This window comes from Rousettus aegyptiacus, unplaced genomic scaffold (assembly GCF_014176215.1).
Source record: "Rousettus aegyptiacus isolate mRouAeg1 unplaced genomic scaffold, mRouAeg1.p scaffold_m13_p_2, whole genome shotgun sequence".
NCBI classification, from domain to species: Eukaryota; Metazoa; Chordata; class Mammalia; order Chiroptera; family Pteropodidae; genus Rousettus; species Rousettus aegyptiacus.
This window is the reverse complement of record NW_023416295.1, coordinates 26,646,368-26,666,273: the sequence shown is the minus strand read 5'-3', so window position 1 is coordinate 26,666,273 and position 19,906 is coordinate 26,646,368. Positions and strand designations below refer to the sequence as shown.

Genomic DNA, 19,906 nt, shown 5'->3' with positions numbered 1-19,906 from the left:
TGAAATCTTACCATTTGCAATGACATGGATGGACCTAGAGGGTATTATGTTAAGTGAAATAAATCAGAGAAAGCCAAATACCATATGACTTCACTTATATGTGGAATCCAAACAAAATAAAATAAAAACGCATTCATAGATAAAGAGAACAAAATGGAGATTGCTAGATGGAAGGGGGGTTCGGTGAAAAAGGTGAAGGGATTAAGAAGTACAAATTCGTAGTTAAAAAATAGTCATAGAGATGTGAAGTACAGCATAGGGAATACAGTCAATGATATAGTAATAATTATGTATGGTACAAGGTTGGTACTAGACTTACCAGGGGGTATCATTTTGTAAATTACATAAATGTCTAACCACTAAGCTATACACCTGAAACTAATATAATATTGAATGTCAACTCTAATTGAAAAATAAAAATTAAAAAATATAAAACAAGTTAATTTTGCAATTCATAATCCAATAGATTGTACATTTTGCATGCCCTGATGCTTAGCAGAATAACTGGTATATAATAATATCTTTTTACTGAAACAAATATAATTCGGTGACCTGAAGAGAGGCTACACATTTATACTTAAATCTGCATGAAAAGTAAATCCCAGCTATGTTTCCACAGTATACAGCCACTGCCAATGGTTGGTTATATGGGTTGTGCTTGTACAACAGCCCCTGGCTGAGGGGTGAGTAGGGACTAAAATCCTACCAGTTTTTCAGAGACAGGGCTGTGTGCCCTGGCTCCCAGCTGGGCCAGCCTGCAAAATCTTCCCAGAGAAAAGGATGCCTTTTTTTAATTTATACTCCAGAGAGGATGCCCTTTACCTATTTTAAACAAAGGTATTAAGTGTATTAACAGCCCCCTGATTTTGTGATTGCATTTTGAATCAGGTAAAAGTGATATCTGAATGTCAGAAGAATTTTTTAAATTTGGAGTTCTGTACATTTTGGAGCAATGAAGGTTACATACACACTTGCATGCAGACATGTATACTCTAAAGTTCATTATTTACAGAGCTTTGCAAAATACAGAGGTAGAAGACTTAGAAAAACATTATTACATGTACAGTTCTTCTTGCAGTCCAATGAAGTAACGTCCTTGGAACAGATTTCTTTAGAATCCTTGTGGTGGGTGGTGCAGTTGGTAGTATCTTAACTATCTTGTTAAATGACTTTTTTTCTTTGCTGACATGGTTTCTTTCTTTTTGGACCTTGGGCTTTAGATATTCTTTCTTTAATACTTCTGGGAAGAGGAATGGTTTCGATTTTTTCTGAGCTTCCACAACTTTAAACAATTGTGATGCAAGGACCGTGGCGCATTTTTCATTGTAAATTTCACTTGGTTTTATATAAAGAGCTTGTATTTCTTTTTCATAATGTGAAAATGTTATTAAATTTTTTTTATTGTTATTATTATATCCTTTCAATCTCTGATAGTATTGGCCAAATTTTGAGTTTTCACCAGCCTCTGAATTGAAATGAGTTAAACTGTCATTCTGCCTGGAAGAAAAAGTGAATTTATTTAAGTATTCTTCACCTTCATTTGGCATTTTGCAAAAAGGAATTCTTGGATATGGTGACAGCACTTCAGGTTTTTCCTGTACCATCAATTTATAGATGTTATGCTTTTTTTCAAGGGGCATCATTTTTAGTGTCCTTTCAAAGCAAACATTTGATTGAGTTATTTTTGACTTACCACTTAAATTATGTGGGTCTTGAATCTCTGTTTTAAAATCAAAATGTTCTGCTTGAGGAAGCTGCATGAAACCATGTTCTTTCTTTACTTTCTTAAGCACTATATCTGTAAGTCTTTCCGATGACTTTAATGGAATTGCCTGGGTATTTTTGTTGGAAGAAGTTTGTACTTTAATTAAAGTCAGAGTTTTAGCTTCTTCTTTAAGATGATATTTTTTCTGTTCTCTAATTATTGATGGATTTTCCTCAATATTCTGTAAGAAAAAATATTCCTTTTCTTCCTTTCTGGTCAGTTCTGTTCCTACCAGGCTTTTCTCAGGAACTTTTGGTAAAGTGGTGTTATAAACAATTTCTGAATATTTATTTTGCTTTTCTGAATGCTCCTCCATAAGCGGATTTTCATCTCTAAAAGATAAATCTGGCTTTATATATTTTAATGGTGTGGAACTAGAAATATTCAAATTTATATGGTGGCTGATTCCCTCTAATTGCTTTTCATTGATTTGTCCTGATTGTGAAAGTTTTTCTGTAAAAAGTCTCTGAAGGTATTTGCTTAAATCACCTTTTAGATTTAATAGTTCATTTTCTGATAAAGCTGTAAGATAGCTTTGCAGAAATTTATTTGAAGGGTACTTCATGTTTACTTCAAGCCTTCTACCAAAACTCCCCCTGGAAATACTTTGTCCTAACTCTTGAGAAGATATTGAAGCACTTTCAGTTATTAGAGAAGATACGTTTGAATGTATAGGTTCAGATTCTGTCTCTTTAGAAAAACTGCTTTCTGAAAGGTTTTTTAGGAAATAGTTTTGGAGAATTTCATTTAAAAAAGATCTTAGGTTTCTTTCCAAATGTTTATCTATGAAATGATGATTGCAATTATTTACAAAAGACATGGTTTCTTTTACAGTTTCTGAATATTTCTCCAGAAAAACATTTTGCTCTTTTGGTTCTGCTTCTTCATTCATCAAACACAGATTTTGATAGATTTTTGTTAACTCCTCTCTGGTGACAAGTCCTGATTCTGAAAGTCTTTCTACAAGGTAATGCTGGATGTGTTTACTTAATTCAGATTTAAAATTTTCTATTTCTGACTCTGAGAGTTCTTCTAGAAATACACGCAGCTTTGGACTCAAAGTAGGTTTTCTCCCTAATTTATCTGCTTTATCAAAATTCTCTTTGGTTTCTTCAGGAACTTTTGTATTATTTGGAAAAGGATGTTGAATCAGTCTTTCTTTTTCTGGTTGTCCCCTTTCAGCCTGATTATATTTAAAAAAAACGTTAAATATGTTTTTCAAAAAAGATTTTAACATTATTACATCTGACTCATTATATTTATCCATTAATAAGTTACTTAAATTTTCTAAGGCAGAACTTTTATCATTTTCTTCTCTATCCAGCCTCTGACTATTACTTGGCAAATCTGTGTTTTCATCTGGTGTTGACTGAGACTTTGAAGTTTCTGGGGATATATTTTGGTCATTGTCTATAAATTCAACTCTATTAAAAAAAGAAGTGGTTTCTTTGGGAATGGTAGGTATTATCTGCTTTGAAAGAGAATCTGTTTTGCTTTCGATTTCTAAATAATCCTCTGTGGAGTCCTTTGGCTTTTCTTCAGCAAAGGCTGTCTCTTTATGCAGCAAAGAACTCTTCTGGTGTTCTTTATTTAATTCTATCACTTTGATTATCCCAGATTCTAAAAGAGTATCTACAGGAAATGCTTCTATTATTTGGCTCATAACAGATTTGCCCTCTGGCGATTCTATTTCACCATCATTTTCTCCATTGCGAACTAGAATATCTGAAGATAAACTCTCCCAAGCTGCGGGATATTGATCTTGCGAGTTCATCTGTGACTCCCTCGATTCTTCTACTCCTATTTTCAGCTTGGAGAACGTTGGTGTAGTGAATATTTGTTTTATAACAGAATCATGTAATTTGGAGCTAGAAACTTCACTTTCTAAATGGTTCTTTTTGAAACTACTTTTTTTTTTAATTGAAAAAGGTATCTCATCAGTCTCTAAGTATTTTTTGGAGACAAGTTCCCTTTCAACTTCAGGAGAAATTCCTGATCTACTTTCTGAAAGTGAATCTATAGAAATATCTTTAATTACCGGACTTATAAAAGACTCTGAATTTAAAATGTCTCCTTTTGAAAACCAGTTATTTAAACTTTGGACTTTGTCGAATATGTTGTCTTCCAAACTACTTAATGGCTTATCATGAACACTTAGAAGTGGAGAACTATGACTTTTCTTTCTTGCTTCAATGTCCACAGAACCTTCTGTTTGAGAAAATAATTTATCTGAAAGGTCTTGCAGATTTTTGCTTAAAATTGACTTGAGTACCATTGATTGTTTTAAGTTTTCTATGTGGGAAGTAAAACTTAATGATTTTGAGAGGCGACATGGATGTACATTTACATTTTCAGTCAGTGATGGTTCTCCTTCAAAGTTTGGTAAAGATACATTTGGTAGTCTTTCCTTTAACTTATTCTTAGTACTTAAAGTCTTTATTGTGATGATAGCAGGATCATGGGTTAACTTTTCCTTAGTGTCTACAGTCTTCATTGTGGCACTATCAAAACCATGCGGCCAGATTTCCTTAATCAGGCTCGTGCTTTTTGAACATGTTGGGTGAGGAGGGTCTTGGTCTTCAAGCTCTACAATGTCTGCACTTAAAATGTCTCTATATTTGCACATATCTTGGTCCTTCCTTTTTCCGACTGACATTTTGTTTAAATTCCTTAGAAAAGGATCAAAACCATCCTTGATGTTGGAGTTCAACAACTGTAATATTAACAACAACAAAAAAAGATAAGAAATTCTGTAACATTTATCTTGAATTTATAGTAAATTTTCTAGCTAATTTTCTTTGAGCAATCTATGAATTTATCTATTCGTCCTCCTAACTTCTACAAAGAAAACTAACTTTAATTATTTTTAAAATATTTGAAATTGGAATATTAATAAGGCTTTTAATGCAAAATTTTCAAATTCCTAACTCTGGTACTATTTTGTGTCCAAAAGCTTTTTGCTATCTGGAATACTTACAAATACTTAAAAGGCACTCATTAACAGTTTCCTAAGAATTCAATTTCCAGTGTTAGCTACATTTGCTTAGACAATAGCTAACATCAAAATCTAAGTCTTGTCCATATAAATATTTACCATTTTATTATCAATGCAGGAAATTTTTTAAAATGTCAAGCAAGTAGCAGATAGCCCATAAAAATGATCATAAATCTTTAAAAGCTAACTTGGGAGCATATATTATCTGCATTTAAGTCGGAAAGTTTCAACAGTGATGATAAGCTCCACTCAGCCCTTAGCAGTAGAATCTTGCTTTTTGATGAATACTATATATGCCTCAGAAATGGTTCAGAGATAGTAGTACAAAATATTTTGGATCACAGTGAAATTTCAGTGTTACTATCCCTTAGGCAGTTTTGTAGCTCTGAGATCCAGCTATTTTATCACTGAAATAGCCTTCCAAAATGAAGCCTCTTATACAAACCCTTTGTTCATACAACTTCTACATTACTCAGTTGCAAAAGCAAAATGTTAAATAATCAGCCTAGAATGTGTTTTAGTTACATCAACTTAGTGGTTCAAGCTTCATTTTAATGAATACAATTTATTATAACCAGTTTTCAAAAGATAGTTGATACTGAGGTGACAGTTTAAGAATCCTCTTGGGTTTTTGAGAAGTAAGGATTCCTAGGCTCTATTTCCAGACTCATATCCATTAGGTCAGAGATTGGACCTGGGAATATGTATTTTTTTAAAAGATAGCCAGGTGTTTCTAATGAGTAATCTGGTTTGGAACCACTGAATTACATAAGGTATTAGAGAAACTTAGTATTTAAGTATAATAGATACTGAGATAGGATAACTCAGAACTCACCTGATATTTTGGTTTGAAATCTATATACTCTGGTTTTAAAGACGGTCCGATATGTTCTTTTTCTGAAAAAGCCACCTAATAAAAAGAGAAGTTTTAATTTTAGACTGCTTAGAATACAAGCACATCTCCCAAGATAACCTATTCCTTCAATAGTTATAAAAGATACAAAAAATTTTTAAACCTAAATAAGTATTTTCTCTTAACTACTGTACTTTACTCTGTCAATTATCAAATAAATCTGCATACACACATATGTAATCTTAGCTTCCTTGATACTGTAATATTCATTCTCTTGTACCTGTAAAATCATGTAAGTACCGCGCACTAACCGATTGCTCCACTGGAGCGCTGAATTTGTAAAATCAAAACAATGCACGGTAACTTCAAGCAGAAATAAAAGTAGAAAATAAAATTGTCAGAACATAATCTAATTTTAAAAGGCTGTGAAATTCTTTAGATAATCATTGGCATTTGATATTACACTGAAACAGCAGTTTCAATAATTGTCCACCTGTAATTGTTAAATGAGTACTTAACACTGTAGCCTTAAAAGAAGCACTTGGTGCTAAGTCAAGGTGTTTAGGAACAATTATAGAATCACAGAACCACCAAATTTTTAGAGATGGAGAGTACTTTAGAGATAATGCAGTCCTACTCCTTGTTTTACACAAGAATCTGAAGTTGAAGTCGTTTATCCCAAATTACCCAGATGATTAAATGTAGCCTAAATCCTAGGTGTCCTGAATTTTCATTTGATGCTCCTCACACCACACAATGAAGACTGCAGTGAGGGAGACTGGGCCTTTGGAAGCATCATAATGTGCATCCACACCGCCAGCTCATCCGGAGAGAACGTGACACCATCTCTTTGGAGAACACTTAGTAGCTGGATCTCGTGGGTCCTTCTTCATCACTGTTCTCAGTGCACACAGAGCATACACTGCTGGCACAAACCACTTTCCTATACATCATCTCCTTTAGTTCCTAGAGGGTTCCTTATATGTCAAGCTAGTTAAAATAACAATTCAATAAATGATGTTTCCATAAGAAAAAATTGTCTTTCTTTTTTTATTGAGGTAACATTGGTTTATAATATTATAAGTTTTAGGTATACAACGTTATAATTTAACATCTGTATGTACTTATTGTGTGCTCACCCCCAAAAGTCTAGTTTCCACCCATCAGTAATATTAAGCAGTTAATACTGTTTAATATTAATAAACACTTAAAATAACTTTATACGTCATGTTATTAACTGCTCAGTATTAATGAACACTTAAAGTTATAAAGTTATTTTAAGTATTTATTAATATTAAGTGGTTAACAACATGACTTTATTCTTTTGTAAATTTTTTTATTTTTAATTAAGTTTATTGGGGTAACATTGGTTAATACAATTATATAATTTTCAGGTGTACATTATCATTTGACATCTGCATATTCTATTGTGTGTTTACCACCCAAAGTCCAGTTTCCTTCAGCCATCATATATTTGATCCCCTTTACCCCATCTACCTCCCCCATTCTCCCCCACCTCACTAGTAACCACTACTCATAGTCTTCTGGTAACCACTAGAATATGACTTTATTCTTAAATCTTCAGTGGCTTCCCTGAAGATTGCCCTCACACACTGACTCTATAAGTAATTTCTGCAAATTTCTCAATGTTCCCCACTATTGTTTCTCTCTTTCGGGAAAACGATCTAACTCAGAATTCTTGAAATACATCTCATACATTTCCATACCTGTTGTTTTGCTCATTTTATTTGAATTTCCCCAAATCTCTCTTAAAAACAGTTTAAAGTCTAACATTCAAAAGTTCATTACTTTAAATGAATTTAGTAGAAAAATTAAAAATAAATGAATTGCATAGGATGAGAAAGTAGAAGAAAAAATAGTAGAAAAAACACGATCTCATTTTTGTAAAAAACATAAAACAAAAACTTCTTTAATGAGCATGGAAAAATGTGTAAAAGGATACAAAATGCTGACATTTCTTCTCTGGCAGAGAGGAAAGAGAACACTATTAACTTTAACTTTGTTTATTGATTAGTTAAACATATAATACTTTTGTGAATAAAAAACTCCAGTACAGTTACATTGGAGGGAAATGCTCTAGGCAGTCATCTCAGGAAGCTAGAAAAGGTCAAACAAACCAATACAGGAGCTTTAAAATGGTAAACTGAGCATGCGGATTTAGGTTCAAGGTTCTGGTAAATGAACATAAAATAATATCTTTTTAAAAATCCCATGGCAACACTGGAAATCAGTAAGGTGAGACACCACAATCCAGAAAGTTGAGAAATTCAGAAAATATGAAAGCAGGTAAGACTGACTTAATGGAACACCCATCAAGAAAATGAGCGCCTTAAACAACAGAAATCAGGTGGACCAGAGAAGCAAAACATTTAAGGCCAGCACATAACAAAGACAATCAGATGACACTCTGTAGCTGCATCACTTGGGCCCTTCCTTGTCTGTTCTCTTTCTCAGTACACATAGAGCACACACTGCAGGCAGCACTGTCCTTCCCCAATCACCCACCTAACATTAAAAAACAAACAGACAAACAAACAAACAAACAAACAACCCCTGCTCTCTGAAGAAGATACGCTCTTTGTCTAGGTGGAAATCCTGTATGAGTTCTAAATCTTGACAGAGAAGCAGAGTAGAACTTTCTGTCACTCACATTTCCACAGCAGATAACTGAAGAGGGATAAAAAGAAAGGAAAGGAAGTTCCATTTAGGGGAGAAACACGTTGGTTCCTAGGAAATGCTGGAGGGTGCCCAGCCATCCTGCCCGCCCGCTTCCATCTCCACACACCTCTCGGGGAAGCCTGCTTGTCACACACAGCACACCCATACAACCAACATATTCACTCCTTCATTCACAAAGATGAAAAGAGTCGGCAAAGTTCGCCAGATACGTGAGGAAAATCAATACATGTAAGTGAAGAATCAATTAGAACAAACAGAACTAACTCCAGAGTAAACAGAGATACATCTGAGTACTGTGGGTGGGAGGAGGGTGACCCTTGGAAAAGACCCTCGGAGACACTCGAAAGGGGATTGCCTCCACTTGGCTGTATAACAGGCATCTTGAATTTAATGTATACAAAATAGAATTATAGATTACCACTCTGTACCCCTCCCCCCACAAATATTGGCCTTTCTCTATTTTTCCTCATTTCAGTTAATGGTGCTATTAAATACTGAATTGTTAGGCCAGACACCTGAGTGTCACCCTTTATTTCTCTCTTCCTTCTGCTTTTCATATCAAATCCAGCATTATGTCCTATGGCTGCTGCCTTCGAAATGTACCAAGTATCCAATCACATCTCACCATCAACCCCACTACCAACACAGTACAAGCCACCATCATCTCTCCCCAAATAGTCTCCTAACTAGTTTCTTATACTCTGTGACAGAGACTGATAGTTGCCTTCATAAAATACCTATTATGTCAAAAATCTCAACTTTTCAGAGGACAAAAAAGTCCCCTATTTAAAAAGCTACATGTTCCAGTCTCCTTTGAAGACAGCAGTGGCCATATGACAGGTTCTGGCCAACTACATTACATATAATTGCAAACTGTATCTTATAATAGAGGCAGACTCAGCTGACAGGTTCCTGACTGATCTTTGTCTGTTTCCTTCTTCCTGCCTGAAATATAGACTGTGATGCCTGGAAGTAGAGTCCATTTTACGTTACCCTACAGTAACATGCACATAATGAGGACAGCTGTCCGAAAAGAAAGGAAAACTGGGTTCCTGATGACATCATGAAACCACTGCACCACTATTTAAGGAACTAAGTTTTTAGTTACTCATAACTAAACATACATCTAAACTGATCCAACAACTTCACACACACCAAGTCTATTCTTCCATAATGGAATGAAGCTAAAAATTGATAATAGAAAAAAAAAAAACAGGAAATCACAAATATGTAGAAATTTAAACATCCTGAACCAACAATGGATCAAAGACTAACAAGGGAAATTAGAAAATACCTTGAGATAAATGAAAGCGAAAGCACAATATACCAAAACTTATGGATACAATAAGATCAGTGCCAAGAGAAAAATTTATAGCTGTAAACATGTACATTAAAATGAGAAAGATCTCAAATCAACAACCTAACTTTACACCTTACAGAACTAGAATAAGAAGAGCAAACTAAACAAAGCTAGCAGAAGGAAGGAAATAGTAAAGCCTAGAGTGGAGATAAGGAATGAAGGAAGGAGAAGGGAGCGACTGTGGCCTAGTACTTAGAGGAGTGCCTGGCTTATAGTATTTGCTCCTTATGTTTTAATTAATTAATGACAAATTCATAGAAAATACAAATTAAAATATCCAGCTACAAATTTTTATCCATCAAATTAACAAAAACTAAAATAACCAGGCTGTGGGATAACAGGCATTTTTCTGCATTTTGGGTGTAAACGTAAATAAATTAGTAAATCTGGTTTAAAAGATAATCTGGCTGTATCTATGACAATGAAAATATGCTCATATTCTGACCCAACAAATCTACTTCTCATTTTTTCTTATAATATACTTGTACAGGTGAATAAAGATAATACCAATAGCAAGTGACTATTATGTTCCAAGCCCTTTATAATTCTTTGAAATAGATGACATACTCGTTTTGCAGATGAGAAAACTGAAACTCAGATGTAAATTGCCCAGAGTTAAATGACTATGAAAGTGGAAGAATCTGGATCTGAATCTAGATATTTCTGCCTGTAAAATTCAAGCTCTTTTTACTATTTCATACTAGTTCTCTTACCATCACCAAATATTGCCTTTCATCAATGGGTAAAATTAAAGTCCTCATCCATCCCCACCTTTCTTGCCACCTGACCTTTGGGAGAATGTTTTAGCACCCTGCCATTGTCAGGGTTTAAAAAGAAACTAATTAAGCCATTACCGAAATGTCTTAATTTATGAAGGGCTCTAAAAATGTGAAGGAACTATTGAAAGACTGTCACCTGAATCAGCTATGAGTTAAAAGACATGTTAATACTTTTCCAATTCAGATTAGCACTCCAGCAGTTTGTCTCAAAATACTGCATTTCTTTATCACACTGTCTACCTTGGTTCATAAAACAACTTAACTTAAACTTTAACTTAACTTTAACTTTAAACAGCTTCATAGTTTAATTACCGTAGAATTCTGAGGATTCTGCAACTTGTTTGTGAAGCAATTAGCTTAGACTTTGAAGAATTTGTTCTAGAACTCTGATATGTCTTCAATTTATAAACCTGTTGCCCTAGATTCTTTCAACCTTCTCAGTCTGTTAATTCCGTATAACCTATGTCCTATTGGTTACCTACTGATTTATCTTGTTCAATTTAATTTAGTTTTAGCTGTCATATCCTGGTCTGACTACCACCTTTAAGAAAAATATTTAAGGTAAGTTTTCTTTTTATTTTTTAATAACTAAACTGTTTTGAAATAATTGTAGGTTCACATGCAGTTGTAAGAAATAACACACAGCCCATATATGCTTTATCCAGTTTCCCTCAATAGTAATATCTTATAAAAATAGTAAAATATGATAACTAGGATATTATCTTACACAGTCATTTCCGCGGGGATCCTCAATGTCTTCTTATAGTTGCACCCATTTCTTTCCTACTGCCACCCCCTACTTAATGCCTGGCAACCACTAATCTGCTCTTCATTTTTATAATGTGGTAATTTCAAGAATGCTATGTAAAAAGAGTTATACAACATGTAGTATTTTTGGATAAGCTTTATACATTCAGCATAATTCTCTGGAGATTCATCCAGGTTGTTGTATGTATCAACACTTTGTTCTGTTTTATTGCTGAGTATTATCCCATGGCATGGATATACCACAGTTTATTTAGCTATTCACCAACTAAAGGATATCTGGGTTGATTTCACTTTGGAGCTATTAAAAATAAGGCTGCTATGAATATTTGTGTTTAGTTTTTTTTAAAAGTTTTATTTATTTATTTAAAATTATTATTTTTTTATGGTGGCATCAGTTAATGAAATCCAGTAAGTTTTAGCTATATACTTTAATAGTAAGGTATATATATATTTACACTATGTTCAACTCCCATAGTTAGATTTCTTTCTGTCACAATATATTTGACCCCCCTTACCACATCTACCCTTCCCCTTCTTCCTTCACCACATACCCTCTGGTAACCACTAGTCTATAGTCCATGTCCATGAGTCTCTGTTTGTTTGTCCTGTTCATTTGGTGCTTTTAGATTTATATGCCACATATAAGTGATATCATGATTTTCCACTTTTTCTGTCTGGCTTATTTTGCTTCGCATGATTATCTCGAGGTCCATCCATGTTGTTGCAAATGGCAGTATTTCATCTCTTCCTATGGCTGGGTAATATTCCATTGTATATATGTACCACAGCTTCTTTCTCCAATTGTGTTCAGTTTTTCCTTATAAACATAAGACTTAATTTCTCTGGGACAAATGTCCAAGAGTGGAATTTTTGGGTTACACAGCAGTTACATATATTGTTTTATAAGAAATTGCTAAATAATTTTCAGGAGTAGCTATAAAATTTTCAATTCCCATCAGTAACTTCTCCACATTTCACTGGATTATTTGATTTATTACTATTTTTCATTTCAGGTATTAGCCTTAGGTCAAGGTTTGGTTTTGTCTGCCCATGAATGGTCAATTGCTCCAGCGTTGTTAGTTGAAAGGCTCTTTCCTCCATTGAATTGCCTTAACATTATACTAAAAAATCAGCTGGGCATATTTTCGTGGATATATTTCTTAAATGTCTATTCCATTCTATTGATCTTTGTGTCTGTCTCTCCTCTAATACTACACTGTCTTGATTCTTGATTACTATAGCTATGTAACAGGCCTTAATATCAGGTAAAGAGATTCTTCCCACTTTTTTCTTCTTTTTAAATATTACTTTAGCTATTCTAGGGCCTGTGCCTTTCTACTGAGATTTTAGAATGATCCTGTCTATATTTACAAAGACCTGGAATTTAGATAAAAATCGCATTAAATCTATAGGCATCTGGGTAGAACTGACATCTTTACTATGTTGTCTTCCAATCCATGAATATGGTATGTCTCTCTGTTTATTTAGGTCTTTGATTTCCTGGATCAGCATTTTGTAATTTTTATCATACAGAACTTTTATATGTTTTGTTAGGTTTATAAGAATTAATTTCCTTTGTAGTTATTGTAAATATTATTGTGTTTTAAATTTTTGTTCCCACATGTTGTTAGTATATAAAATTATGCTATGGCTTTTTGCGTTTTATTTTGTATCCTTCAACCTTGCTGAGCTCATTTATTAGTTCTAGTATTTTTTAAATAGACTCCTTGGTATTTTCTATATAGACAATCATTTCATCTGAAAATAGAGACAGTTTTATTTTTTCCTTTCCAATCTGTGACTTTTATTTACTTTTATTTTTATATTACAATGGCTAAAACTTCCAGTATTATATTGAAAAATAATAGCGAGGCATACATCCTTGCCTTATTCCTGATCTTAGAAGGAAAGTAGTCTTTCACCATTAATATACTGTAAGATGGAGGTTTTGCAAATGCTGTTTGTCAAGCTGAGGAAGTCATCTGAGTGTTTTTATATTATGATTGGTGAGTGTTTTTATATTATGATTGGGTATTGAATTTTGTGGAAAACGTTTTTTTGTGTCAACTGATATGATCATTTTTTTCCCCTTTAGTCTGTTGAGATGGTGGATTATCTGGATTGATTTTCAAATGTTGAACCAGTCTTGCTTATCTGGAATAACTACTATTTGTCATGGTATATATTCTTTTTATACATTGCTGTATTGGCGTGCGAATATTTTGTTTTTGACTTATGTATCTAAGTTCATGAGAGATATTAGTCTGTAGTTTCCTTTTTTTTGTACTGTCTTTATCTGGTTTTATATCAGAGTAATGCCTCTATTTTTTGGAAGAAATTATATAAAACTAGTGATAATTCTTTTTTGAATGTTTTGTAAAATTTGCAAGTGAAATCATCTGGGCCTGGACATCATTTTCAGGAGCGTTTAAATTACCAACCCAATTTTTTCAATGGCCATATGACTATTCAGGTTGTTTAAATCATCTTGGTTGAGTTATTTAGTCTGTGGTTTTCCAGGACTTGGTCTATTTCTTCTAAGTTGTCAAATTTATGAACATAAAGTTTTTTGTAGTATTTCTTTATTGTATTCTTAATAATTTCAATAATATCTGTCATGATATATTCTGTTTCACTCGATGATGATACTACAACATATCGAAACTTTTGGGACATGGCAAAAGCAGTCATAAGAGGAAAGTTCATATCATTACAGGCCTGTCTCCAAAAACAAGAACGAGCTCAAATAAACAACCTAATGCTTCATCTTAAAAAACTAGAAAAGGAAGAACAAATGAAGTCTAAAATCAGCAGAAGGAAAGAAATAATCAAAATTAGAGCAGAAATAAATGAAATTAAAAACAGAAAAAAAAAAAAACAAAAACAAAAAAGAAAAAAAGTGCAACAAAGAGCTGGTTCTTTGAGAAAGTTAATAAAATTCACAAACCCCTGGCTAGACTCACTAAAGAAAAAAGAGAAAGGACACAAACAAAATCAGGGATGAAAGAGGGGAAATTACAGCTGACATCACAGAAATACAAAGGATCATATAAGAATACTATGAAAAAGTATATAACAACAAATTTAATAACCTAGAAGAAATGGTCCAGTACTTAGAAAAATACAACCTTCCCAGACTGAATCAAGGTCTGAAAAACCTAAATAGACCAATCGGCAGTGTGGAAATTGAAACAATCATCAAAAACCTACCAAAAAGTAAAAGTCCAGGACCAGATGGCTTCACCAGTGAATTCTACCAAACATTCAAAGAAGATTTAATACCTATTCTCCTCAAACTCTTCCAAAAAATTGAAGAGGAGGCAATACTTCCCAATACATTTTATGAGGCCAATATTATTCTGATACCAAAACCTGGTAAAGATAACACAAAAAAAGAAAACTACAGACCAATATCTCTCATGAATACAGATGCAAAAATCCTAAATAAGATACTAGCGAATCAAATACAGTGACATATTAAAAAGATTATACACCACGATCAAGTGGGCTTCATGCCAGAGGCACAGGGATGCTTCAACATACGCAAATTGATTAATATGAAACACCACGTAAACAAATTAAAAAATAAGAATCATATAATCGTATCAATAGATGCAGGAAAAGCCTTCTACAAGATATAGCATCCATTTGTGATCAAAACACTTAACGAAATCGGTATAGAAGGAAAGTACCTTAACATAATAAAGGCCATCTAAGACAAATCCTCAGCCAACATTATACTTAATGGCGAAAAGATCAGGAACAAGGCAAGGTTGTCCATTATTGCCACTGTTATTCAATATAACACTGGAGGTCCTAGTGAGTGCAATCAGACAAGAGAAAGATATAAAAGGCATTAAAAGAGGAAACAAAGAAGTCAACTGTCACTATTTGCGGATGACATGATTCTCTATACAGAAAACCCTAAAGACTCCACAAGAACACTACTAGAAACAATAAGCAAATTCAGTAAAGTCTCTGATAAAAAATCAATGTTAAAAATCCATAGCGTTCCTATACTCAAATAATGAAGCATCAGAAAAAGAAGTGGAAAAAATAATTCCTTTTGCAAATGCAACAAAAAAAATAAAATACCTAGGAATAAATTTAATGAAACAAGTGAAGGGCCTATATAATGAAAACTATACTATGAGACCCTATTAAAAGAAATCAAAGAAGATATACAGAAATGGAAAGATATTCTGTGTTCTTGGATTGGAAGAATCAACATAGTTAAAATGACCATATTACCTAAAGCATTTTACAGATTTAATGCAATCTCCATCAAAATCTCATTGGCATTTTTTTAAAAAAATAGAACAAAAAAAATCATCAGATTTGTATGGAAGCACAAAAGACCCCCAAATTGCCAAAGGCACCCTGAGAAAAAAAGAACGAGGCTAGAGGCATCACTCTGCCCAACTTCAAATTATACCACAAAGTAATCAAAATGGCATCATATTGGCAGAAAAGCAGATATACGAAACAGTGGAACAGAATCAAAAATCCAGAAGTAAACCCGTATTTATGTGGGCCGTATTTATGTCTTCTTTAAATTGTTCATATTTCAATAGATGGGCAGAGATAGTCTATGATTTCCTGTGAGTTGTCTATTAAGCAATAGCTATTTTGGGGGAGGCAGAAATAAAGAATTAAATAGTGTAGCCTGCCAAAGTTAATGTTATACTTATACTGCTTTATAATAACTTATAAATTTATAATACATTATAAAATATTGATTCCAATAAATTCATAATAATAAAGCATATGCTCTTTTGATGATAGCATACTGTCATGTCAGCAAACATTAATTCAAAACAACATAAAATGTCAGCAACTATTTTTCAAGGATATATCATCTACTTACCGATTTGCCTTTTTTATTTGTATTTAGCTGTCGATAGGACTGAGCTTGCATTAACCCATCTGAAAAAATGTTTTAAATGATTATATAAATAAGCTGGCACTTGTGGCATTTGACAAGTACGTTCTACACACGTTACTGACTAATGACTGCACAGCATAGCAACTAAGAGTGCATGCTCTGGAACCAGACTACTTGTTCTCAAAGGGTCTCTGCAACTAACCAACCATCTAACTTTGGACAAGTTATCTTGCCTCTCTCTGTTTCCTCATTTGTCAAAGAATGAAGACCCTCCCTTATAGGGTTGTTGTGATTTAAAGGACTAAAGCATCTAACACTGTGTGTGAAATATAATAAGCACAAAGTGAATGCAACTTTTGTTGTTATTGTTTCCATCATTAACTATTTCCCTTGGTCTGATTCCTGTCACACTGTACCCTTGGGTTTGTCACCTAGTAACTCCAATTACTATTTTCAACAGTAATGTTAAAATACACCAAGCGATTAAAATTAAATGCCATCATGTTCTGTACTTTTATGTACATAAATGATTGTATTTTTAGTCAGATTATTACGTACTTATATTTTTTTTGGCTCTTAATGCCAGTTCAAAAGAAAGAAAGAAAGAAAGAAAGAAAAACCTAAAAATCTTGTCATTGCATTCTAGATGCTTCTGAATATTTTCATGGATGTTAAAAATGATGCACATTATTCAAAGCTGTGCTTGACTAGATGCTTAAAAGATTGCTTTTACTCATCCTTCTTAGATCCTCATTTTAGTCTATCCTCTAGCAGTTGCTTGGGTTATCTTCCATCATATATTTGCTATACAGACCTAACTCTGTAAAACTGTGTGGACAAACAATCTACATTCTAGATACTTTCTGTCATTTCCTTAAGAATTCAGTTCACGAGCCTAGAGAGAATTCTTATGTAATAAACTAAAACAATTTATAAGGTATGGAGTGGAATGACCATGGTGTTCAATGAATTGTGGTTCTGGGCTAAAATATATGTGCATAAATATCGGGAGTCAGAGAGTCTCTATAAAAGTAGTTCCAAAGTAACTAGGCTAGGCATATGCCTTTACTCTGCTTCCAGGTAATGATAATTCAAGGAATTCAGCAAAAGCATTATATGAGCCCTACTAAATTAAGTCTTTAATGTAGTGTGTTTCATTTTATATAATGTATCTATAGAAGTATTGGATTAATTATATGACTGGTCTGCATGAGTAAACTGAAAAGTGTAACTCAAAGTATAACAAAGCCATTTAAAATATATATATATATTTAGGGATCTTAAATAGTTTTTTAAAGGCTCTGTTCAGATATAAATTCAGGAATACAGACTTTTAGAGAAAAAGGAAATCTAACAGTCTAAAGCCAACTCTCTCATTTTAAAATGAGAAGAAAAAAAAACAGTAAATGGCCTGCCCAAGAGCAAGATAGGAGTGAGCAATAAGAAAGGAAGCCATTTCCCATGCTAAGGATTTATTTTTTATGAAAAAAGATGCCCCATAGATGTTCTTTCCATTTCTGTATTTGATTAACACTGCTTATGAAGGCTCTTCCCTCTTTAGAAGAGATGGAACCACTGGCTACTACTTTTACAGAATTTTCAAATTACTCAGCCTTTCCATATCTCAGTTGCCTCATCTGTAAAGCCAGGATAATAGTGTCAGCCTCACAGGGTTGCATGAAGATTAAATAAACCAATGTATGTAAAATGTTTACAAAGTTATGATGAGAAAATAAGGCAATATAAGGCAACCATACGAAAGTACTGAAATATTTAGTTTTGGTGTCTAGTTCTACTCTTCCATTTTTAAAATGGGAAAACTGAGGCTTTTCTAAGAAAAATGATGACTGGCATAAGGTCACAGAGATAGTGGCAAGGCAGCTTATCCCCTCATTAATATTTTCTATTACTTTTCTATTACTAATATTTCTCTTTTTCAAGGACTAGTTGTAAATAATAGACTAAGGAGCTTCCTTGATGTTCTATTTGATTTACTCCAAAAGTCGTTCTATGGTTTGAAGAGTCTAGAGGATATTAGGATAAAAGTTTTATACTAACCATATTATGGGTACTCAAATATCCCAATCTCCCAAGATGTCTTACTACTACTGAATGTTATTCCCAATGTCCACTTTTTTCCCAAGAATAATAATTTAGGTGTACTTTAATTTTTTTCCTGACATTTGAAGTATTAGTTCCTGAAACTGACATTCAGTATTCCAAAATAGCTTCTTGCACACCAATATATATTCCTGGAACTGTTATCATGGTGTAGAATAGATATATTAATACATATACTATGTATCTATGTATAAAAACAAAAAATACATGGCTAAAGCATTAATTTCTAGTTATTTTTATTTTCAACTATTCAAGATATGCCAAATTTCTTTTTGGGTGACTTTCTTCTAAAAGTAGTCACATTTTCATTTGATACTTTTCTCCATTAAGTCCTTAATTGAGTATACACTCTATCCAAGGATGCTTGTATGTTACCAAGAAACGCGTTTGCTTGCTCATCTTCCCTGTCAAGTGTTCTATCTTCTTATTTTCTCATTTTAATTATATTACTGCAAATTATATTACTGCAGTCTCCTCCGAATGAATATTCAGTCACTACATAGCTATGTCTGTTCCAATTGTTAAATATTAAAGCATTTCTGTAATAATTTGTAAAAAGTTGTTGCCTCGAGATGTTCCAGTGCCCACCTTACATTTATTGCCCTAACTATGCTGGTTTTCTTAGGAATCTCCAATTTCCTTCAACCCACAGCAGGAAACCTCCAGAACTCTGATCCAACAATATTGTCTGATCTGCTTGTTCCATGCTTGTGCTCTACTAGTTGTTAAATACTTTGATTATCACCTTTGAGTTTAATGATATATTGAATGTGTCTTCATAATATCACTGAACAACTCCTTAAATTAGAAAAACCTCTTTACTAGGTAAATAAACAGAATAGCCAATATGTTTGTAAATATAGTTAAACATAATAAATGTTATTAGTGTTATTTAATAAATGTTACTTATTATGTACTTGTTGATACATAATAAATGTTATGTAGTAAAACAACATAGAAATGTTTTAATACATAAAAATAAATATTATCAAGGATTTTAAGACCACCTGTATTTTGCTTTGCTTGATTTCTCAATAGTATTGTAATTCCATAGGTTTTTCATGTCAGTAATCACAAAACAGAATAGTGTGATTTACATTTTGAAGTATTGATAATTATTGTTTTATATGGGTTCATATTCTCAATTTCACTGAATATTTGAAAATTACAACAATATATATACAAATAATAACTTACCTATATTATTAGGGACCTTTAGATTTTTATTCATTATGCTTAAGGAATAATATGAACTCTGATAATAAAGCAGAAAGAAAAAATGAATAGAAAAAATGAAATATCAATATGACTTTTAAACTTAGCTTTGTGGATGGTTATAAAAAATAATAACATGAGATCTAATGTTATCATTTGGCTTTATCTAGGAATAAAAGCTTCTTGACATTGGTCTTTGCTGTGTTTTCTTGGATATGACACCAAAAGCACAAGTAACAAGAGTGAAAATAAACAAGTGGGACTGCATCAAAATAAAACACCTGTGTCCTTTAATTGTATATTCTCTAATTGTTGGAAGCAGTCTTCATTGTATATCCACCATATCAAGTTGTTAATTAAGGGAGATGGGGAGATGCCAGTCAAATGGGAGATGCAGTTATAAGCTGAGTAGGTTCTAGGAGCAATGGAAGCATGGTAACCATAGTAATACTGTATTTTATATCT

At 33.0% G+C, this 19,906-nt stretch overlaps 1 protein-coding gene across 2 annotated transcripts in view; it reads right to left on the bottom strand.

The window, feature by feature from the left end:
* C2CD6 (C2 calcium dependent domain containing 6) overlaps positions 1-19,906 on the bottom strand; it is a 66,639-nt gene that overhangs the window by 1,583 nt on the left and 45,150 nt on the right. The window contains exons 5-8 of one of the 2 annotated variants that reach the window (XM_036237271.1): positions 19,424-19,481; positions 16,088-16,146; positions 5,596-5,670; positions 1,059-4,478 (exon numbers count right to left, since the gene is read on the bottom strand). In XM_036237271.1, the coding sequence (XP_036093164.1) occupies positions 1,059-4,478; positions 5,596-5,670; positions 16,088-16,146; positions 19,424-19,481 (3,612 nt within the window). The remainder of the gene's footprint in view (positions 1-1,058; positions 4,479-5,595; positions 5,671-16,087; positions 16,147-19,423; positions 19,482-19,906) is intronic. The other variant, XM_036237272.1, reaches the window with a different exon arrangement.